The sequence below is a fragment of the Cornus florida genome, unplaced genomic scaffold, assembly GCF_030987335.1.
Source record: "Cornus florida cultivar Cherokee Brave unplaced genomic scaffold, ASM3098733v1 CherokeeBrave_3.0.0_Hap2_Chr11, whole genome shotgun sequence".
Classification (NCBI taxonomy): Eukaryota; Viridiplantae; Streptophyta; class Magnoliopsida; order Cornales; family Cornaceae; genus Cornus; species Cornus florida.
The window spans coordinates 115,453,584-115,477,270 of NW_026775581.1; the positions used below are offsets into that span (position 1 = coordinate 115,453,584).

General features: G+C 35.7%; 3 protein-coding genes and 1 long non-coding RNA gene across 4 annotated transcripts; 3 read left to right on the forward strand and 1 right to left on the reverse strand.

Annotated features, from left to right (window-relative positions):
* The first annotated feature begins 881 nt into the window (after window positions 1-881).
* Window positions 882-1,952, forward strand: LOC132284736 (protein NUCLEAR FUSION DEFECTIVE 2). Its single transcript, XM_059786866.1, has 3 exons — window positions 882-1,040; window positions 1,120-1,220; window positions 1,328-1,952. The coding sequence occupies exons 1-3, from the start codon at window positions 978-980 to the stop codon at window positions 1,731-1,733; spliced, it is 570 nt and encodes a 189-aa protein (XP_059642849.1). The 5' UTR covers window positions 882-977; the 3' UTR covers window positions 1,734-1,952.
* A 6,392-nt stretch (window positions 1,953-8,344) lies between these two features.
* Window positions 8,345-9,582, forward strand: LOC132285593 (uncharacterized). The gene has a single exon (XM_059787782.1). The coding sequence runs from the start codon at window positions 8,659-8,661 to the stop codon at window positions 9,142-9,144; it is 486 nt and encodes a 161-aa protein (XP_059643765.1). The 5' UTR covers window positions 8,345-8,658; the 3' UTR covers window positions 9,145-9,582.
* Window positions 9,583-10,574: 992 nt separating this feature from the next.
* Window positions 10,575-12,151, forward strand: LOC132284870 (uncharacterized). The gene is made up of 2 exons (XR_009472389.1): window positions 10,575-10,898; window positions 11,844-12,151. It is a non-coding gene; the product is annotated as an uncharacterized LOC132284870 (long non-coding RNA).
* A 2,505-nt stretch (window positions 12,152-14,656) lies between these two features.
* On the reverse strand, window positions 14,657-16,916 carry LOC132281915 (LRR receptor-like serine/threonine-protein kinase SIK1). The gene is made up of 4 exons (XM_059783568.1): window positions 16,042-16,916; window positions 15,528-15,895; window positions 15,006-15,161; window positions 14,657-14,898 (listed from the first exon to the last, which is right to left on the reverse strand). Exons 1-4 carry the CDS (start codon window positions 16,914-16,916, stop codon window positions 14,657-14,659), a joined length of 1,641 nt encoding a protein of 546 aa, XP_059639551.1.
* Window positions 16,917-23,687: the final 6,771 nt, after the last annotated feature.

Below are 23,687 nucleotides of genomic sequence, written 5' to 3' on the forward strand. Positions count from 1 at the left end.
TGTAATATATTTATGTTTTTGGTTAATACCAACATATCTGTTTTGTTGTAGAAGTGTTTTGTGTAGAAATTGGCACCACTTTTGATAATGAAAATTATTTTGGAAAATTAAAAAATTTGTTTTAGTTCCTCGCTATAGTACCAAAACACACAATATTATCAATTTGGTGATATGGGTTTGAGCCAAAAAAATCTGATATGGTACAAATTATTCCAAATCAATATAAGTTGTTCCAAACATGATATGTGCCCAAATTTACCAATATTAGAAAAACAATATAATAACACATTCCAAACATGCCCTAAGAATGATGTGTTCGATTAAGAGAGGAGATTTTAGGATATTCAATTGGTTTAATGTTTCAGAATTGGTTTTGACTTTTGAGGGATGAATTGCAAATAGATGAGTTTTGAGGATAAAAATTGAATTGGTTTGTTGAAGACTGAGACGAAAGAAAAGCATAGAGAGAAAATCACAAAATAAAATAAAATATGACACTCAAAAATATAATACGTTGGTTGAGTAACACTAGCAGCTGCTGCACTCGTGTTTTAGTACGCCATTTTTTTGGTTTCAATAAGACACTCAAAAATAATTTATTTTGAATTTTTTTTGACATCTACACGGTGGCTCGCAAAACCTCTTAAGATATACTACAATTCGAAACCTCAAGCACAATGCCTAAATCTAAATTTTTACAATCACTTTGGTCTCGATTAAAAGATGTAAATTTGGAAATAGGTTGAAGGTTTTGGCAAAAATTAAAAATAAAAATAAAAATTATATATATATATATAAAAAGATGTATAGTGTGCACTGTAGGCCGGCGGCCCCACAAACAATTCTCTAGTCAATTTAGTCAATGATTCTTTTCTTGGTGTCTACCGTATACCAGTGACATTCGACCCATCTCACCAAAGTCTATCTAGGTCTCACATTTCAACTCGCAGACGAAGAAGTGTAAGCTAAGCCAGAAAATGCATTCCCGTCAATTCCTTCCCTTCGTCTTCCTCGCCTTCGCGATCTACCTCTCTTTTCAGGTACAAGTTTCTTTCCATCCACAACCCTCTCTCTAAACCCTAATACGAAACCTAACTTTCCCAATTTTACTTGTTTCAGGCTTTAGCACAGGAACACTCGGCAAAACCTCTCCATGATCATACCTTCAAACCCTCGTCGACATTTTCACTCGCCCTCGAAACCCTTCAAAAACAAATCGGGCAAGTCCATATGCAATATTATAAAGCAATTACTATTTTCTTTTCAGGTTCTCATCAACCAAACGTAAGCTAATTTTTTATTTTGTTGGGGTAATTTCTGTATTCAGCTATACGTTTCAGAGCGTTGGTCTTCTTCGACGCGCGATGACTCACGCTTCGTACTCGGAAGAGAACAACAAAGCTTTGAGCATCTTAGGGGCAAACGTGATCGACACTTCGATCGCGCTCCGATCACTCGGCAAAGACATAGAAATCTCTCCAAAAGATCTGAACCGTCGTATATCGGAGATAGCAAAAGTGGAATCGTCGTGTGCCGTTGATGGAACGCGTTTAGGTTTGCAGAAGATCGTTAGGGTTTCTCCGAAGACCAATTCGACCTCTCCGGCATTAGTCTGCGGCACTTTTCGAGCTATATTCGGGGCCATTGCAGTCGATACCGGAAAGTCGGATGAAGCTGGAAATGTTTTCTGGAGTGTTCATGGTGGTGATTTTGCACGAGCTTTCACACTGTAAGTGGAGAATTTATAGGTATTGTATTGCTATCTTATGGTTTGGATCTTATTACTAAGTGCAATGGTAGCTGCTTATGTTAGTATTTTGTTCCTGTTTTGTCTATATTGAACTCATGCTTTTTGGTTTGCATATGAATGACATTAGTTATGTGTCACTCTGTTTTATGTGTATGTGTAGTGTTGTTACCTTTGGTGAAATATTGGAAGTGTCTTTGATCAATTTGAACTGCATTTTTGTTTTGGTAGTATCTTAAATGACTATCTTATTCTGTGCTGTTGTTGTGAGGGGAAGTAAAAAGTTTGTTTGCTGGTAATGAGGTCTTGCTATAATCTTTTGAAGTAAAGTGTTGTAAATGGTTTCTAATGGTTTGTATCTGATTGAAAATTTGGGGTTTTCTCTATTAGAATATTAGGAAAATGTGACATCTAGTTAAAACACGTGTGTTTCACTACATAGTCGGCTTATTGTTGTTGTATTTTGTAGTCGTAGACTCAGCCAAATCTGATGGTTAGGATTCTTGAGAGCTGGGAAGGAAAAAGCTTCTAATTTTGCAATATTGCTATCCAAAGTCAATTTGTTTGATTGAGTTTAAAATTGGTGATTGGATGTAATCAAACCATTTGCTTTGGACGGGCTCTGGCCTTCTTCTAAGGTTGAGTTTATTAATCATCACCTGCTAAAATAGATGACAATGAGTAAAATGGTTTGCTTGTGTAAAACTTGTCATCTTGAGAGTAGGGGGCAACAGGGCAATTGCCAGTGCCATCAGCAACTTTAGGGCAGATCAGTTAAGTAATACCTAAATTTCTGAAACACAGGGAAGTTGCCGATATCATAAATAATCGACTGAAGGCTTTTGGTGAATGCCTTTCCCATGCTCCGATGGTTGAGGATTGCTAATCAATGGGATGGAAAGGGGACTGTGCTCTTATCATTTGTTAATGTAAAAGGTTTATCGTCTAACCTGTGGCGACCTTGTGGGTGAGTGTGTTGTGGGCGGGGTACAAGAGGCACTAACAGACTATCTCACTTGGCGAGCTACAAGTGCATAATCCCACATCGTGTGGGTGTGGAAAGGGGCTTTATATGTAAGTGGTGATATCTCCGATTGGTATGATGCTTTTTGGGGGTAAAACTCAAGAACAAAACCTTGTGGACTAGTTGCGAAAAAGGATTTATTGTTGTATTTTGTAGTAGTAGACTCAGCAAAATCCAATGGTTAGGATTCTTGAGAGCTGAGAAGGAAAAAGCTTCTAATTTTGCAATATTGCTATCCAAAGTCAATTTGTTTGATTGAGTTTTAAATTGGTGACTGGATGTAATCAAACCATTTGCTTTGGATGTGTGCTCTGGGCTTCTTCTAAGGTTGAGTTAATTAATCATCACCTGCTAAAATAGATGACAATGAGTAAAATGGTTTGCTTGTATAAAACTTGTCATCTTGAGAGTAGTGTGGGCAACAGGGCAAGTGCCATCCGCAACTTTAGGGGAGGTCAGTTAAATAATATCTAAATTTCAGAAATACAGGAAAGTTGATATCCTAAATAATCTACTGAAGGCTTTTGGTGAATGCCTTTCCCATGCTTTGATGGTTGAGGATTGCTAATCAATGGGATGGTAAGGGGGATGTGCTCATAAAATTTGTTAATGTAAAAAGTTTACCGTCTAACCTGTGGTGACCTTGTGGGCGGGTGGTAGGGGTGACAAAGTTTGACATGACCTGTCAACCCGACACGAGATAACAGGTTTGGGTTGACCTTAAACGGGTTCGTGTCGTAAACGAGTCGACACGCTTAATTTGTTCAGTTAATCGTGTTGTGTTTGGGTTAATGTGGTTCAATCCGTATAACCCGTTTAACTATAAATGTCATAAACAAATTTATATTTAAGTTCTAAAATAACAATCTAAACTTGTGTCTAATAATTTAGTCTTTTGTACAGTAGGGATTATTTAGTAATTTGGTTTAATTGAAACTTATTCTTTTCTACTATTTATTGTTTGATTGAGTATAAATTAAATCATTATTATATGGGTAAATTACACCCCTCAAGTTTTCATCTTGTGCATCACGGTAGAATGTGGCGTGATATTTTGGTCAACCATCCTTGTGATTTCGTTGACCTAACACATATCCTTCAATCTAGAGTGATGTGGCAAAGCAGTGGGGGATCAAAAAGGTTTTAGACAAAAATAACCTTTTTATTGTGAAAAAGATCAAATTCTCCATTATGCAAAATGAAATTACATAATCAGCCGGACAAAAGTACCCTTCTACCTAATTGAATCAATTGACCCCTTTCCCTCTTTCATGGACATCACATTTCGTACTCTCCCTAGTTTTCTCTCTCCAACAACAATGGAGTCCTGAGTTTTCTCCAGCGCCAACATATTATCTGGCATCCCTGGCTTAGAAAGCCCACGAGGCTGGGCACCACTTGCTTCACCACCGCTAGGCCCATCAAAGCTGTTAGCCGTCGGCGAAAGGGGGGACATCAAATGGGAAGGAAGCTCCGGGCAGTTATACTACTCCTCGAGATTCTCAGACACGTTTTCCCTGCTGTTAAGGTCAGTGATATCGTGGGCTGAGGTCGGTTATTTATTTATTTATTTGCATAGATGCTAAGGTCGCTTCGATTGGGGTTTTCTGTATATATTGAACGTGACTGATGGGAAATTGGAGGAACCTCAATGTTGAAGTTACCTAAAATTAAGATCTGTGATAACATAGATCCCGGTAACAAGATGGAACTACAGAATTAATCTGGCATCATTTTTTTTTTTGCACGATTTCAATTACTAAGTGTCCACCATTTCAATCTGGTCATTTTCCTTTGCAAATTTACACCTAAAATGCAACTCCACAATGTTGTATTTAGTGACGTTGACAGCGTAAATTAGAAAAACTGTTTTTGGTTCTCTAAACCTTCACAGCGTACATTAGAATGCTTTCTGCTGATAAAATCTGAATTGTATTGATAAGATGTTCTAAATTGATGTACGTACATTGCATTGCATCAATAAAATATAGTTGCATCTGGATGCATGCTTGAGAGGATTTTAGGGGGGCCTTTCTAGATTTCCCCCCTATTATTGTCCTCCTTTGTATTAATTAGTGCACGGGCAAAGCCCCATGTTTATGTCCAATTTTTTTTAGAATTTTATGTACCGGTCTGTGTAAGTGTCCATGCCTCCAATTTGTCACATTTGAATCCAAATGAATCCGTAGTGTTTCTAGTCTCCAAAATCATCCGACAATAATTGGTGATTTCTGGCAAATGAGAAAATGATCGGTGGTGATTTCTGTGCATATTTCTTTATATGGTGAAGGCAATCAATTTCATTGGGACAGGTACAGGAAATACTAGCACTTTTATTCCCTTTGAAAAGTGTGCAAAAAACACCCCTAATTTTTTTACATTATTCAAAAATACCCCTCGATTAGAATTCCAACATAAATTAGTGATGTAATATCCATTTTGTCTTTTTACTCTTTTGAAAATGTATATGCTACTACTAGTTTCATTGTATAGGGGTGTTATGAGCACATTACTTTATATTTTATTTTTTTGAAACTTTTCTCTCTTTATATATCCTTTAAACTTTTTTTTTTTTTTTTTGAAACTTTTTTCTCTATATATATATCTCTAAACATTTTTATTTTTATTTTTATTATTATTATTTTTTTAAAAAAAACTTTGAGAATTTGCATAACAAGGATTTGAATTTTTTGAGATTTATGTTTTCTACTATATATATATATATATATATATATATTCTTCGTACCAACATTGCTAAAAAAAAAAAATTGGGGAAAAAATCTCAATATCAGTGTGCATTGGTTTTTGGAGCAAATTTGTTTTTTTTTTCGTTTGCATTTTATTTTCATTTTTATGCTTTATTTTCTATTTTTATCTTTATTTGTTCATTGACGGTGTCTTCCAATAATGTCATTTTCGATCATTTTACACAATTATTTATTTTTATATATTTTATAAAATTGTTAACTAAGGGTAATTTAGTCAACTAAAGAGTGATATACATTGTAAGTATATTATAGAGGTCTGCACTTGACCCCAGTTTAATTAAGAATACGAGACGGCACTATTTATTTCAGACTCAATTATGCATATTTAAACCATGAAGGAGAGGGAGAGACAAATGAAAGCATATTGTTTGGTGGCACAGGAAATATGTTAATAGGCTTTAATACTACTATATTGTATGCATAAATTACTTTTATTCGTCTCAACATCTTGAAATGTGAGGGAGTAACAGAAGAGGAAACAATGCGACTAAACAATATTAACAGTTTTGGATTTTAAATTGTATTTTGAGAGATGGATTTAAAAGACTAGGACAATTTATTCATTTATTTTTCAAAGCAAGCGGCCAAATTTTCATTGATAGCAAAATTTTAGTTACGATCCATGGCAGCCAACTCAATGATGGATTTGGGGTGTATATGGATCGAGGTATTAGTTACTATTACTTAAAAAGATTGAAATATTTCCAAAAATTGACTCGGATCAAGTTCAAAAGTATACACTGCATGGATTTTATTTAAATTATATAGCTCAAATTTGGATTGCGCCCATAAGATCGGAGTCAAATTCCAATTCGGATATCCATCACTGACCCGCTTTCGTCGTTAGCTCTATATTGCTCCTAGAATTTGATCAAGGAGAGCAGTTCTTCTCAGGCCGCTCCTTGTACACAGAAAAGCAAAGCTTCCTAGAACATGAGTAAGTATTGGGTGTGTATTGGCGCATCCGAGTCGTCCGTATGCTACTGGCGCGTGTACATACTGGATGGATGCACATTCAATATTTATTCCTAAAATGCACAGAAACCATAAAAAAAAGATAGGCAACAAATTCGAATGGCAATGGTCCTGAATTGATCATATTCATATGAATCCATTTCATTTTAGACCTAGTTAAAAAAGGCCCAAGTATTTCAGAAAATTAGAATCAGTTTGATATGACAAAAAGGTATAATGGAATCGATATTAAGACAATTCAATTTTAGTGAAAACATTTTTCGTTTAAGATTATTATTTTTTAAAAAAAATACTTCTAGAAAGTGTATTGCTCCAGAGTGAGGAGCATCCTTGTGTAATTTTAGATATAGTGTCATTCAATACATTTAAATCGAGTAATGTAATCACACGATTAGTTTAACCGTTGCTATAATTAGGTAAATGCATTGAAGTGAAGTGTTGGCATATGGTAGATTTTATGAAATTTGCAACTTTGATGTATATATTATATTATAATATATGAGAGTTGCATGGTTGTTTCTATCAATAATAATTTAGGGTGTTCTGGATAGCAATAAAATGATCCACGAGAGGATTCGAGTCAACAATAAGTTAATAGATTAGTTTAAAAAGTTTTTTTTTTTTCATGTCTCTTAAATTTACAAGGAATCTATCTGCTTTTTATTTTATTTTTGAGCTCCTATCAAAATCAAATTAAAAAATGAAAAAGATGTTTCTTTTGTGGATGCATATCCTGATTTTTGAGTAAAACAGAAAATAAAGTCGAGGACAGCATTTTCATCATAGGATTTTTTTAGGAAAATACTTGAGTCATGTCCATTAAGACAGATTGTGTTCTGCATACTAACGTGTCCCAATAAGAGGTTGATATATCTTTTAAACTTAAAAAAATTCAAAACATGGGGTTATACCCATTTTTTAAGGTTAAACTTGATAGATCAATTTTTTTTCCTCTCTTTACTCCTATATGTGTATCTTTTATTTGCATCTTTATTTTTCCTTAGCTGCCAATCATTCCAAACCTAATATTCCCATTGTGTCCTCCTCCACTCCGCTTCCGATTGGATTTCGATTTCGATTTTATCTTAACAATGATTGATTCATTTTCTTAAAACAGGTATGTTAAAACATTATATTTGTTCGGCGCGTAACTTTTCTCTCTTTCAAATAGCTTAAATCCAGTAAGAGGTTTTGTTCAAAATTTGAGTTTTTTTTTGGCTTTCAAAAACAAAAATAATGGTTTTTGTTTTGTTCATTTTGTTTTCATTCTTATTTATGGAAGAAAGGTACGTAAGAAATAAAAATAAGACAGAAACAGTAGAATTAAGTAAAAAAATGAATAACTTTTATATATAACATGCATAAAAAGAGAGAAATAGAAATGGTTGGTTCAATTTTTTTAAGGATAATTTTCTATCTTAAGAAAATTAAAAATAACAAAAAAAATATATATAGAAAATATAATTTTTTATGAGTTAATTAAAAATAACATTTAAAGTTAAGTAATGCAAAAAAAATAGATTTGTTGAGTTTAACTATAAAAAATAAATATAACCCATATTTTGTATTTTTTTTAAAATTTGAAAAAAGTTTGAATCTCTTATCGGAATACATTAATATGGGAGACATGGGCAGGAAAAAGCATTGTCCTTTTTTATTATTATTAATTTTTTTTTCATCCATCATAGGATTCTCCAATCATAAATACGTATTCAATATCAAAGTAGACCCCACCAAATCCCAAGTTGATGACACCTAAGAACCTATCTAATCCCAGTCACCCTATTTCCTTGCTTGCACACAACCAGATCATCGTTACCAAACAAACGGCTCTAAACACTAAAATTACACTACTACCCTTAACTAAAATTACACTACTAGGACCCATATTGACAGACTGCCAGTCATCACTTCCTTAACTAAAAACATCTTGCCACCGGCATTTCCCGGTCACTTATTACCGCTTCTCCTGTTTCCGTTGAGCCCTTTCATTAGAACTACTACTATATACGACGCTCGCTCTCTCTCTCTCTCTCTCTCATCCTCCGTCGGTGTACTGTGCGAGAGAGAAAGAGAGAGGTGATTAGGAACATCTCTTCGGTTGCCTAAAACATCATTTCCAACTCTGTCTTCTCTATACAGAGATGGCTACTGAAGAAGGTGATTTCTCTCGCAGAGATGTTGAATTGAACGAAGAAATGGTTGAGATGCTCTCTGTGAAGAGACGTTGCTGTTTCTGCATACCGTGCTTCGGTTCCGATCGATCGCGAACCGTCGGATTGAACTGGTGGCAGAAGGTACGGACGGCGGACGACGAGAAGGGGTGGTGGACCCGGGGGATCAGCGCCGTGAAGAAGATTCGACAGTGGTCGGAGATCGTCGCCGGACCCAAGTGGAAGACCTTCATACGGCGGTTCAATCGGAGTAAAAGCGGCGGAAGTAGGAACGCGAAATTCCAGTACGATCCTCTGAGTTACTCGCTTAATTTCGACGAAGGACCGGGGCAGAACGGCAATTCCGTGGATGAGGAGGTGTACGGGTTCCGCAATTTCTCGTCACGGTTCGCTTCGGTTCCGATGTCGGCCAAGTCGTCTATGGACCTCGGCAAGGAAGCGCCGGCGTTTTCGTGAAGCGGAGCCGCTAATTTTCGCCGGTGTGCGAACTGGTGGCGAACTGGTGGCGGTTTTGGGATGTTGAGGTTTGACTCGATTGAGGAATGTGCTTTATGAGGTGGAGGTTGACCGACCACGTGTGGATTCGCACTATCACCGTTCAATATTCATCATGATTTAGGAGATGTCATCTATTTTATTTTTTATTATTATTATTTATTTATTTTTGGTTTTTGATATAATTTTTTTTTGGAAATATTTAGAAGTGGTTGTTTGTGCATAAATAAAGATTGTGAAACATGAGGGCGTTAGCTTTGTAGGTTGGTTAGGGTTAGCTTTGTAGGTTGGTTTACATTTTTTTAAAGATGTTACTTGTTGGTTGTGTAATAAAATAAAAGGGTATTGTATGTAATTTTCATGAAATAGACTAATGGTGCAAATTTTTTTCATGTTAAATTATTGAATCTTCATGAGGTATTTTTTTTTATTACAAAATGGTGCCACTCACAAGCAACTTATAATATATATATATATATATATATATATAATGATTGTATACGTCTATATGTTGGCATAAATCTTTATTTTGTTCTTTTGTTTAAGCAACTTCAAAATTGTACCATAAAACATTATAAGCTGAATTAGTGAATTTGAAGAGTCTAAAATACAGTAGTTTGGACTCTCTCAATCAGGAGAGTCTATCATGCTTATAACAATAGTCTATGGGGGAGAGACGCAATATGAAACAAAGTTCTACTCTTTAATTACTAAACAGAGTAATGGTCTTGGAAAAAGACTCATTCCTAAACAAAGTTTTACTTTTTTACTTGCTAAACAAAGTTCCATGTCTTGATGCAGCGAGCAGCGGAGATACGGATGTTAGTGGATCAGGCGCAGCACAGCATTGTGCTTGTATTGTATGTGACTGTCCACGTCACTCACATTTGTAATTGTGGACATGTGTGCTGGCGGAGCCAATTAAGGACAAAGGGGGCAGGTACCCCGTGTCCTTGCTCCAATTTATTATATATAACTATATATTTTTGTTATATATATACTTATATAGTAATTTTAAATAATACCTCCTAAAATTTTTAAATTCCTCTATTTTTTTTTTCATAAAAAAAAAAGTTAAAAAAAGTAGACCATATATTTTTTCTTTTCTAATTTTTGTTTCTTTTTTCACTTATGTATAATTATATATTGTATCATTTTTTTCCTCTTTTATTTATTTATTTATTTATTGGATCCTCTGTATTACCGCTACTGCTTGCACAGAGTTAGCCGATGCTTATTCTACAGATTCCGTAATTGCCTCTTCTCCAGGAAAAGAAGTTCACAACCCGTGGGCTGTAATGTTTGTGATATGTATATATATATATATATATATATATATATATATATATATATATATATACATATCACAAACATTACAACCCGTGATATATATATATAAAGCTAGTGGACCCCACCAATACTTTAGACACCGGGCCTAAAGGCCTTTGATTCGACTGTTTTTTTCTCTCTCTGCATATCTCTCTCTCTCGTTAGAATTCCAGTAGTTTCTTTTCCTTTTCTTTTCTTTTTTCTTTTTCAATTTCAAGCTTTGATTTCTCCTTCCATACTTGGAATTTTTGAGTGCCATTTGCAGCAAATCGAAGAGCACAGCGAGATCTACTTGTGAGTACCAACAATTTCAGTTTTGGTGCACTCTAGGGAGTTCAAAATTATAGGATTCTTGGGCTCAAATTGGAAGTTTTCATCAATTTGAGGTAGGGGTGCTCTAATCCACTAATTCTTGCATTTCTTGTGAATTTTTCCCCTTAATTTGACTTAAGCATGTTTATTTTTAATTTTTTTGTGATTATGTTTATTAGGGTTATTTATATTGATGGTAATAAATATATGTTATGTGCTAATTGGGCTTATTAGTATTGTGATTTTTAACTTGTAAAAAAGTATGTTTAGTGTTGGTTTGTTTTTCATAATTTTTCAATTGCTATGACAATTTATGTTATGAGTATGGAAATGAATTTGTGAATTGTATATTTAAATTATTAGTAAAATGAGAAATGAGAATATGAGTTGTCCATTTTTAGTAACTTATTAATTTATTGAAAAATGTATGTGGAAATTTTATGGTTGAATTGATGAAATGAAGTATGAAGCATTTATGCATCCATTGGGAAGAAATAGGGGGGAAAATGTTTTAAAATAAATGAATTTGTTCTTGGGAAAAAAAAAAAAAGTATATATTTTTTTAAAGGAGTTTGCGAAAACCGGACGCTTAGGAGACGCCTAGTAGTTCGTGATGTTAGTGTAGTCTAGAATGGAGCATGCTTGAGCTAACTAGGCCGGATGCGACGCCTTGGAAGTGCCTTGTGGTCGTGGATAGTTAGTCAAACCTTCATTTGTGACGCCTTGGAGGTGCCTTGGGTCAGATTATACTAACGGTTTTGGAAGTTGAAACGGAAATGTTTCGGAAGATGGGGAGTGACATTTGCATGACATTGCACTTCATGACATTGTGGTAAACTTGTGATTGGTTGATATTTGTTACATACTTATTATTGTATTTGAGAATGTGCGTTTCCCTATAGCATGATCCTGTTCACTTTTTATCTATTCATTGTATAGATTCACGGGGATATAAGAAGTGTGTCTTAGACACTTCCTACTGAGTTTATGCTCACCCCATTATTTTTAACAATTTTTAGGATATGGAAAAGAAGTGGCGGACGACGGTCCACCACAGGTTTAGACGAACTTGAAGACCCATTCTATTTTGTTATCTTTTGTATTAGACTCTAGTATTTTGTAAATGTAATGTTAACTACCTTGTAAAACTTTAGTTTAATTAGTATAATGTTATAAGTTATGGACTTTAAACTTCTTACTACATTTTGGACTGTAAATTGATGTAACTAAAGTGTATCACTTGTTTGGATGAGATGGAGGAACGGGACTTCTGTATGTATGTAGCCATTTTGGGAATGTAATATAATATCGGTATTGTGAGTTGTGACAGGATATGTTAGATTTAAGGTCCAGTGAGGCCATTGCATTTATTTTTTTTGTATTTCAACAAGTCGTAAAGGGACTTTTTTTACGGAGGTCATATCGAAATTTTATTTTTTTTATTTTATTATTTTGATATCCGTTTGGGGCGTTACATGGGCCTTCTACCTCCACATGGCACTACTCCTTCAGGCTTTCGCCCACTGCGAAAAATTCCCCACTGTTTCCTCCACAGGAGTCTTGGTCGTGTCTCAGTGCCAGAGTGACGGATGACATTTGTAATTGCATTTAATTAAAATATTATCAATCAATATTTTGATCCTTATATTTGTCAAGTATATTTTTTTACATTATTTATTTAACATATTATTTTATAACTATTTTTTTTTCTCTTGCCTTTAGATTTAAAAAAATTATATATATATATATATATATATATATATATTTTAATTCAATAACAGTCGGACACCACTCACACTTGTGATTGTGCACATATGTGAGAGGATCCAGATTCGATTTGAGTTCAATACAGTCACATCATTCATGCTTGTGATGGTGCACGTTTGAGAGGATCTAGATTCAATTTAAATGAAACAATCCAGGGATCTTCAACATCACTTTAGTTTGGGAATTTTTTATACTTCGATATATAGTAAAAAGTCAATTGGATAAGACTAAACTCACTGGCTTATACAATTCAAAATATTAACAGAAACACCACCTTCTTCGGCTTCAGATAAAGATTGAATTCTTCTCTTCTTCTTCTTCTTCCCTTTTTTTTTTTTTTTTTTTTTTGCAAAAGCTAGAAAGCACAAAAAAAAAAAAAAAAAAAAAAAAAAAAAGAGGTGATTCTGATTGTTGGTTATTTATTATTATTATTATTATTATTATTATTATTATTATTTTGGCAAAAGCTAGAAAGCACAAAAAAAGAAAAAGAAAAAGAAAAAAAAAAAAAGAGGTGATTCTGATTGTTGGTTATTTTTTATTATTTTTATTTTTAACAAATTGGTTATTCTTGTTATGCATTCCTCCTGCTGTTGTCTGCTCTTTTATTATTATTATTATCATTTTTGCTTCTTCAGTTGTTTCTCATGGGTTAGATGCAGACATGAGGCATGCCCTAGTTCTCTTTTTTGGCATGTCTTGTTGGTTCAACATTAAATCTTCCAACAGGTACTAATCATCAACATTGTTGCAGGCCTGACTGTCCCGTCTCCAATACCTTACCAAGTGAGGGTTGCACTGTGAAGCCATTGTTTGGGAAGACTTGAATGGTAAATATATATCCTTACAACTTTCTTTTTCTTGATTTCAATTTTAAACCATTTCGAATTATATATATATAGAGAGTATTGTTTATTGGTTCACTCGTGTGCAAGGAATTTATGTACGAATTAAATCTTAATCGTTAGATATAAAAGAATAAACTACCTTTTTAATTGTCTAATGAAATCTAACCGTTAATATTTGAAGTGTGTATACATTTTTTTGCGCACTAGAAAATAAGTAAACAATTCTGTATGTGTGTGTGTATATATATATATATATATATTATTTTTGTTGGTAATATTTTTCCCATGCAATTGTGTACATAAGCTAATAGCTTTTATTGGATAATGTTTTTACATTTAAAGTTGTTATTGTTGTTAATAAGAGTTTACATTTAAAGTTGAAAATATTATTTAAATATTAGTAATCTAATCACTTTGGAAGAGAATAAAATTACAACTTAGTTACATACCACAAAAAAATAAAAAATAAAAAAATTACATCTTTATTGTACGAGTGAGTGATGATCACCACTCAATTAAAAAGACAACATCTGGGTACACATGCCTATATACCACAGAATTTATGCCACATTCTATCCATCAACTCAAAGCATACAAATCTCCATGACCTTTTGAACAGTATAGCACCAAATACACCCCAAAAGCCCATAACAAAACCAAGTGCCGTGCTCACATAAAACCAATCCACTTCAAGTCCATGGCCTTCATTGCCACCTTCGTTTCTAACTGTGTGTTTCACATCACTTACACCACAATTCTGAACAAGTGGTGGTCCACAGAGACTATTTGCCAACAAAGCTAGATGCATTGAAACTCTGGAGCTGAGTGCTCAATGGTATTTCTCCTATTAAATTGTTATTGGACAAGTTCAAGTGACTTAAGAATGTCAAACTTGTCATGCTTGGAGGGATTTCACCACTCAGATGGTTTGCAGAGAAATTAATAGACTCTAATAATCTCATAGAACCTACATTCTCAGGAATCCTTCCTGTCAAAAGATTATGAGACAAATTTAATGATTGGAGCCCGAGAAGGTGTGTCAATTCGTTAGGAATCGCTCCTGATAAATTGTTGTCAGAAAGATCTAAGCTCGTAACAAGTTGAAGAGTGGTACTATAACCAAGCATTTTCCCTTACATCACCACGAGTGCATTCTCCACAAAACCTTTAAAAATAAATCCAGGGGTACCATTAGAGCTATATAACATCTGGTCACCTTAGTCTAGCTTCATGCCCATGGCACTTATATTCATTAAACATTTTGGTATGCTTCCCCATAAATTGTTATTTGCAAGATCCAAGATTTGAAGCGAAAAGAGTGCACAAAGTTCTTTTGGAATGTTGCTGTGGAACTTGTTGGAACGCAGGATGAGAATCTTGAGATTCACAAGTCGTTCTCCAATCCATGCTGGTATGCTTCCTGAAAATTTATTCTCACCAAAGTCCATAACTGTTAACTCTGTACAGTTATGTAATGATAAAGGTAGTTTTCCAAAAAGACTATTGTTACGCAAATGCAACGATTTGAAGTGATTTAGATTGATCCCATGGAGCTTGGAATTTCACCAGTTAGATTGTTATTTCTTAAACTCAAGAATTCAAGACCAAACCAGCTCATCCAACAATCGGGAATTTCTCCTGATAAAAGATTCCCCTCGAGATTAAGAAGTTCCAAATCCTTTGGTTGCTCCATCTTGTAACATAAGAAATGGGAAATAAACCCTGAAAATGAATTGTTAGAAACATCCAGTGTAATGACACTTGAGGATATATAGGGTAATGTACCCCTAAAGTTGTTAGAACTTAGATCAACTACTGTAGCAATCGAAAAAATTGGAGGCATGCCTACAATCTCGCCATGGAAATGATTGTGAGAGAGATTTAAAAAATGAACTGATAACTTCCAAAACCAACTAGGAATGACACCTGAAATTCCAGTGTTGGATATATCTAGAATTCCTAAATTCTTTTGTGATTGAAGCCATCGGGGAAATTGTGGCCCCAATTGCCATGACCTTAATACTAACACGTCAAGTTGAAATAGAGGAACCCACGTTGAACTCACTTGCAAGATCAAATGATTTGTACCTCCAATGAATTCTCTTAGTCTTGTGAGGTTGGCAAAGTGAACTTCAGATATAACACCTTGTAATGAATTTTCACACATGGAGAATACTTCTAGGTTTGCAAGTTGTCCAAGAGTTTCAGGAACGGGTCCGCTCAAGTTATTACCAGAAAGATATAAATATTTCAAGGATGATGATCTTCCTAAAGACATTGGAATGTGACCAGAAAGAGAATTATTAGAAATATCTAAATATTGCAAGGTCAATAATTCTCCCAAAGCTAATGGAATATGATCGAAAACAAAACAACTAGAAAGAAAGAGGGCTTCCAGATTTTTAGATTGCCTGAGTTGACGAGTGGCATCAGGAAAATGGCCAGAAAGTTGAGTTCTAGATAAATCAAGAGTTTCTAGTCCATCTAAAATGGAGAAAATATTGAAAATTTCTGATACATTGCCACCAATCCCGGTACCTGACAAAATGATTTCTTTCAAGTTGCAAAGATTTTCGAAGGATCTAGGCAAGTTTCCCACAACCTTATTAAATGAGAAGTCAAGGTAGTGAGAGAAGTAAGGTTTCCTATTGCACTAGAGATCACACCTTGCAAGTCATTGAATGACAAGTTAAGGTATTCAAGATGGCTGAAACCATATAGCCAGTCAGGTATGGTAGAATTGAACAAATTATAGGATAGAATAAGATTTCTGAGAAAGGTCATGTTTCGAACACCACTCGAAATCGGCCCATGCAAACCACAGAACTGAAGATTAAGAGAATCAAGGCCTTTGAGACCAATCAACAACCAATCAGGGATCGAAAAAGATTGAAAGTAGTTGAAGGAAAGATCAAGAGTTGCAAGAGAAGTAAAATTAACAGCAGGTAGAGCAGGAAAGTGATCAAGACTGCAAGCAGACAAGCTTAACTCTACCAAAGAAGGGAGCATATTTGTCACCTGAAGCCAGTCAGATGCTCTGGTAAGGTTGACATAACTCAAATCAATGTGCTGCAGCAAGGAATGACCGTAAAGCCATTGGAGATTCTCAACAAAACCACCACGAAGTTTGAGATAGCGCAAACTTGAAAGATTTCCCAGTTGATGAGGAATTAGTCCCTCGAAATATCCAATAAGATCAAGATATTGCAAACTCGAGAGGTTCCCGAGTTGATGAGGGATTACTCCCCCAAATCCTGCATAGGAGAGGTTAAGATATCTTAAGCTCTTGAAAGAACCAATGAAGCTTGGAATTGGAACTCCCCCGAAATCGTTGTTGCTTAGGTCCAAGTGACTCAGTTGCTTCAAGTTGAGCAAGGAAGGTTGTGCCTTACCACCCAACCTGGACCTCACATAAGCTTCACACTGGCAACAATTGTGCAACCCGCGAGGGATTTCGAAGATGGAGCCCCTTGACATTGCCAGTTAAGTTGTCGCAGACAACTCCAGTCCATTTACAGCAGTCCCCTTCACCACCCCAAGATGAGAGCAAGTTTAATGGATCAATAAGATCCTGCTTGAACCTCAAAAGAGCTTGTCTCTCACTTTCAAGACAACTCATTTGAGAGTTTCCAGTGCAGGAGATGATATCAATAGTTATGATCAGGGTGAGAAACGAAAGAAGAAGAAGAATGTTAACTCGTCTCATGGATCTGTCCATGATCAGCCGACAACAGGTTTTTGTGTTATGCATGAGAAATAAGGGATTATGTGATATTTATAGTGGTTGGTAATGGTAAACAAAATTTCATTTGTCATTTTTCTACAAAAATTCAAAATTGCTACACGGATTAGGGGCCGTATAATTTACATTGATAATCTTATCCATTTGGGCCAGGACCTGAAATTTCCATGATTCTTCTTTTACTTATTATCGTCTAGGAAGCATAGATATGAATGTGATTTGGTCATTGACCTTGTTATTTCTTTTGGGCCACTGCCTTTTGTTCCAGCACAAGCTGGTCTTTTTTGTAATTATGTTTACATAAATACATTTGCTTAACAATCCAAAAAAAAAAAGTTATAATAAAAAATATATAATTATATATATATACAAAAAATTAGTTTGTAATCCGGGTGAAAAGTAACGGACACATATCTGCACTGTCGGATATTCTTTATCTGCACAAAGAGTCACTAAGGACCTGTTTGGTGGATGTTCCGTGCTGTGCTGTTTTGTTCCCAACAGTGCTACAGTAGCACTATTGAGCACTATTGAGGAACAAAACATGTTTGGCATAGGTTGTGCTGGTTTGAACAGTATCAGAACACTTTGCACTGTTTGGGCCAAGTGTTGGAACAAAAAAAACTTGTTACAAGTGTTCCGCCTCCATCTCTATTCTCGTCTCAACTCTGAACTTGCCAGTCTCTCTCTCTCTCTCTCTCTCCAACTACAAACCTGTAGGGTTTTGTTTTAATTTTTTTTTTAGGGCAAATCATTCAGCCTCCTAAACGCCTCCATCTCTATTCTCTCTCTCCCTCTTCGCCGGCGCAGAACCAGTCGTCTCCACTGGATCCTCACAGCCCGTGGCCGGATCTGGATTCTCAACTCTGAACTTGCCCTAGTCTCTCTTTCAATCTCTCTCTGCAACTGCAAACTTTTGGTACCCAACGCCAAACGTAGCAAATTGAGTTGTTTCGGAAACCTTTTTGTGCATTTTCCTTTGAGGGACGGGATGTAAGGCACGGTTTTTGCCATTTTCGATCTCTTCAACCCTAACCAACCAGGGAATGGAAATTGGAGTGTTTGGTTTGGGGTTTTGTTGATTGGGCGGTTGGAGGAGGTAGATGGTGGTTTCGGTGAGAGAGAAGAAATCGTCGCATTTGGCTTTTCGACCTAGGACAAGATGGTTGTGATTGGTGGGGGAAGGAGCAAGGAAAGACAGAGGAGACGGTTGCCATTTTTGTTCTCTAATACGAAAAATTTATGAAGATGAAGCCAACTCTAGGGTTTCTGTGACTAATTAATGATCAACGCTGGACTTCCCCCTTTTTTTTAGGGCAAATCATTTCAGCCTCCCAAACGCCTCTCGTTCTCAACTCTGCAAATCCATTTTTAGGGCAAATCATTTCAGTCTCCCAATTGCCCTAGTCTCTCTCTGTCTCTGCAACTGCAATTCTGTGTAGTGTATGGTTTTTGTTTTAATTTTTTTTCTAAAATCAACTAATCAAGCTCTGTAAGTCTTGTTTTGCAAACTAATCAAGTGAAGTAATTAATTTATTTTAATCATTAAAAAAAATTATAATAATTTCTATTCCAAAATTCTCAGAGCAAATTTTCGTCGCCTAACATGTTTTGTTCTCCTTTCATAACACTACACCACACAATACTTGTTTCGTTCTAGACTAGAACACTACATTACATCACACTGCAACCAAACAGACCCTAAACGGTGGTAGAAAGTGGCACGCTCAATAGTGCCAGAGGACTGAGGGGCAGTTGCAGAACACTCGCTATGTGGCACTCTCTAATTGGTTAAAACAATTGTACCTGTAACTATCACTTTCACGTTAAAAAGGTTGCTCCACATTCGAATACATAATAGACATCAATTTTTAAACAAATCACAAAACTGCCACTCTCAAAACAACCGCCCTTTTCGGCCTTTTGTCGGTCTCTCTCTCATCTATCACTCTTTCAATTCACTATAATTGTATAATGGGTAAATTACATTCAGATCTCTTAAGATTAGGCTATTTTTTAGGTATTTTGGTTTTAACTTTCACTTAGATCTCAATTTACATTTTGGCCTCTGATACATGCGAATTGATCATTTTATCCTTAATTTTTTAATACAAAATATCTATAATATTAAATGACAAAAAAACCTACATATATATATATAAATATATATATTCAAGCACTGTTAACTACGACTGGTTATTCTGTGCGTCCATTTCATCCGTTTGTATGTGGCTTGCGTGCTTGGTTTATGTCTTCAATTTTCTCATCTACAGAGTAAACATGCAATTCTAATAATGGTACAACACAATAAAAGAAACTTTCTTTAAATAAATAAAAAAATTTAAATTTCGTGAACACAATTCAATAAACTAAATCCCCGAACAAACCCAAAAAAAAAAATTCTCTTCACACAACCCACAAAACTTCAAAAACTCTGGGTCCCAAACTTCACAAAACCAAAGACCCAGATGCTAAAACCTCTGTCGGAGGTGTTTGTGCTGTGAAAAATAACAAAAAGAAGGGTATTTTCTTAAGAAACAAACACACAGCCTGAAATTCTGAGGGGGAAAAAAATGATCTGAAAATGCTGCCGATCCCCACAAATTGTACGTGCTTATATTGTTGGAATTAGCCCTCCCATGTTCATCCACTGTGATTCAACCATATCCTCTAGAGATCAAGCACACAGTATCACACATTAACAGAGAGGTACAATTATAAAAGGCCAAAACCTCGCAGATAAATGAATGCTTCAATAAACTAAGAGTAAGAAGAAGATGGGACACTGGTTCTTGTCAAAATTCACCAGCTCCGGGGGCTTCTTCGTCCCCAAACAAGTCTAAGGAAGAGGATCAGGAGGACGACGATGGCGTAGTTCATGCAGAAGTAACCGACGTTCGTTCTGATCCGTTCGATTGCGTCGCGGAAGCCGTCGAATGGTTCACTGATCGGAAGTTGAACACTGAAAACTTTCCATAGCCGTCGCGTGTTGAAGCTAGATCTCACATTCTTTTGAGCGGGAGAGGTAGTCGAACTTGAACCTTCTGACGTCAATGAAGTCGGGATTGTGCCGTACGTCATCATTTCCTACGAGTCTCCGGTGAAACAATGTCGGTGACTCTCTCTCTTCCACCTTTTAATATTTGGGAAAGTGAGAAGAATCCCAAAAATTAATGTAAACTTTGTGTAAATGAGAGAGCGGTTAAGTGATTCAAATGGGAACGAGGGCCATCGGAGATTGGTGAGGTGGGATTTGGGTGAGGGATGAGCAGGATTGATGCATGGGTGGAGTTGAGGAAGAAGAAGAGAGGAGAGAGAAGGCCATGTAGAAAAACAGAGAGACAGGGCGGTGGTGATTGTGGTTGGGGGTAGTTTGGTAAAAAAAAATAGTTAATAAGAAGTCAAAGGGTGACATAATCATTTTATATTTAAAAGTACTCTGACACCACTACAACTTGACATTTAGAATATAAATAAAATATAAAATTATTTAATTGGCATTTGGAATGTAAATGAAATACAAAATTATTTAAAATTAAAATTTTCATTTAGGTAATAAATGACCTAACCTTAGAGGTTTGAGGTTTGAGGTTTGAGTATAATTTACCCTTGTATAATTTATGCCGTGGGTATCTCTCGTGCAACCATCTCATCTCTCCCTTCTCTTTCCTGCGGAAGAGAAACGACCAGAGAAGATTGTGTGAGAAATGTTCGGTGACAAGGATGGGTCCTGTGTTAAGGACCTCACCGATGCCGAATCAGTTCTATGGGCATGCATAGCTGGTGCAATTGGCGTCGATGAAGTGCAGGAGAGGACGTTGGCGTTGGTTTTGCTTTCTTGATGATTTTCTATCCTTAAGCGGCCGGAGATTCGCTCGCCGGGGGAGTGATGATAAGAGGATGATGACTGCCAACGCGTAATCGCGAGTTAAACGGTGATGGATGCTTGTGACGTCTGTGTGCGCTGATTCGTTATCGATAGAAGCTCAACAATGGTCGTGGTTGAGATGGATCCGGGTGCTGATCTGCTCAATGATGATGCCTTTCAATTCACTGTAGAAGCTTTAACCAACAAAAAATGGGAAATTCGATGTGTTTTTTTTGTCTATTTTTTCTTAAACAGTGTGGACCCAAGCTTGCCTAGGTTCTCCCTTCTGAGAAATTGAATGTGTTTATATATATATATATATATATACACTCGAAAATTAGGTTAAATTTGATTTGTAAAATAATTTGATCAGCGAAATGCCTTTTAAGTTTTGCCTATCTTTGTCAATTTTGTTCCAATACATGATTTTTCGTCTTCTTGAATGGTTTGATGAAGTTTTATTATGAAAATTCACTATAACAATTAGTCTATTTGGGTGTCAGAGAAAGAGGGATAGTGGTACTGGACTGTCACGGCAAGGGAGGTGGTCAGGTGGTGGTGGTATGTATATTGGGTGGCTTTTTTGTAATTTTTGTGAAGTTCGTGTCCACTATGTATTGATCCACCAGGACCTTTTTGTTAAGTAAAACAAAAATAGAATACAACTGTAAAAACCAATCACACAAAGCCACGTGGTGCGAGTGTTCAGCGGCAGTGGCGGGCTAGCAGTCCTCGTTCCATGAAACATCAATTTAGGACTGCGACTGTGTAATCAAGAGACCAATTAGTAGTCAAGACTTTAGTGAAGCGTAAGATCAACGCAAACTGCTTGTACAAAAAGTCTTTGCATCTAATCTTCCACTTTCATTTTCAAGAGTCTTTCTGTATTTCACTTTTGACTTTTAATGCCAAAAGTATATAATCCCGTGGAAAATTTCTACTTATTCCATATATGTCACGATAAAGTGGCTATTATTGTAATCTATTTTGTTTGGAACTAACACAGGGAGTAAATTAATTCCAATCATGTCATTGGAAAGTGGCTATTACTGCGGTCTATTTTGTTTGGAAGTAACACCTAGAGTATTGAAGCCGGCCTTTTCCCAGCCGCCGCCGTCCTGCAACACTCTGCTGATGCCGCCACGCCGCCTCCTCCCACCTTGGCCACTGCCACAACAATCTCTCTCCTCCCTCATACCCAAATCAACTTGAACCAGTCACAGGAAAAAAAAAAAAAAAAAAGCAGATCCTCTTTTATACCCAAATCAATTTGATGTTCAATGGATTATTGATTGGAGTTTTCATGTTTTTCATTGTCGGAGCTGTGACTGAGGTTCATCAATTGGGTCTTTCTCTCCTCTCTCATACACATCAAACCCCATCAATAACATACCCAAATCAACCATCTCTCTACTCTCTCATACACGTTTTTCCTGACATACCCAAATCAACCATCAGGAACTTTTTGATTCGGTCCAAGGCAATGTTGCGGCATCAGGTTCGTGGAAAGATAGAACTTTTGTATTGACTTCCAAACCCACCACTGCCACAATCATCTCTCTCATCTCTCATACGCATCAAAACCCATCAATCCCACCACTTCCATCAATCCCACCACTTCCATCAATCATCACAATTCCACTGACTTCAAAACCCACCACTGCCATCAATCATCGGCGAATCGGATTATATTCCGATGACGAAGGATTCACAATTCCGGTGACAAAAATCAACGATTTCGACGACAGCGAGGCCATGACCCCAATATCAGATCGAGCTCTCTCCCACACCTTCCATTTGATCCGCCTCTGCCCACCCAAAGCACCGCCTAATCAAACACAGATTTTTTATTTATTATTTATTTTTTTATTTTAAGAGAGAGAAAGATAACAAGAAAACAAAATTAAAATTAAAATTATTAAACTCAGTTTTTACTTTTAAAATATTAAAAGCAGAATAAATTATTAAACATCATTTTATTTTTTATTTCTATCTCAAGAAAGTATGATTTTACTTTCAGAGAAGGTGAAAATTAAGAAGTGAGAGTTTTAAACAGGCCCTGTTTCATGATAACTTGTATAAGAATACCCCGACTACTTTAGATATTAGCAGAATCATCCATCAAATTAATAATTTAATACTACTTGTTTTGGTTTATTATCACTGCTTTACTATTTTTTTCCTATTTCAATATTATTAAATCCTTAATTTCTAACGGATATAAGGAAGACAGTAGGCTCAAGGTTTTCTTCAAATATCGTGCTAGAAAAAATGAGAGATATATAGAGTCAGTTTGTTAGTTCTCTAAAAAGAATTTTCAAGAAATCCAAAAATTAAAATAGTTTTTAGTAAAAACTAAAAAGAATCTAAAATTATGTAGTTTTAAATTTTCATTTTCAAAAAGAAAAAAATAATAATAAAATAAAACTGTAAACCAAAGAAATTTTCAAACAATTTTCTGTTTTTCTGCTTCCTTAGATTATTCCTACAGTTCCAACAGTACAATGCACCTTTCAGGACGCATATTTTAGCGTAGGTGGGGGTTCTACTTTTATAATTTTTGGCCTACGGTTTTGTTTAAAACTTCCGGAAGTATGCTTCTTTCTTCTTCTTTTTTTGGCAAACAAACCCTAATTAG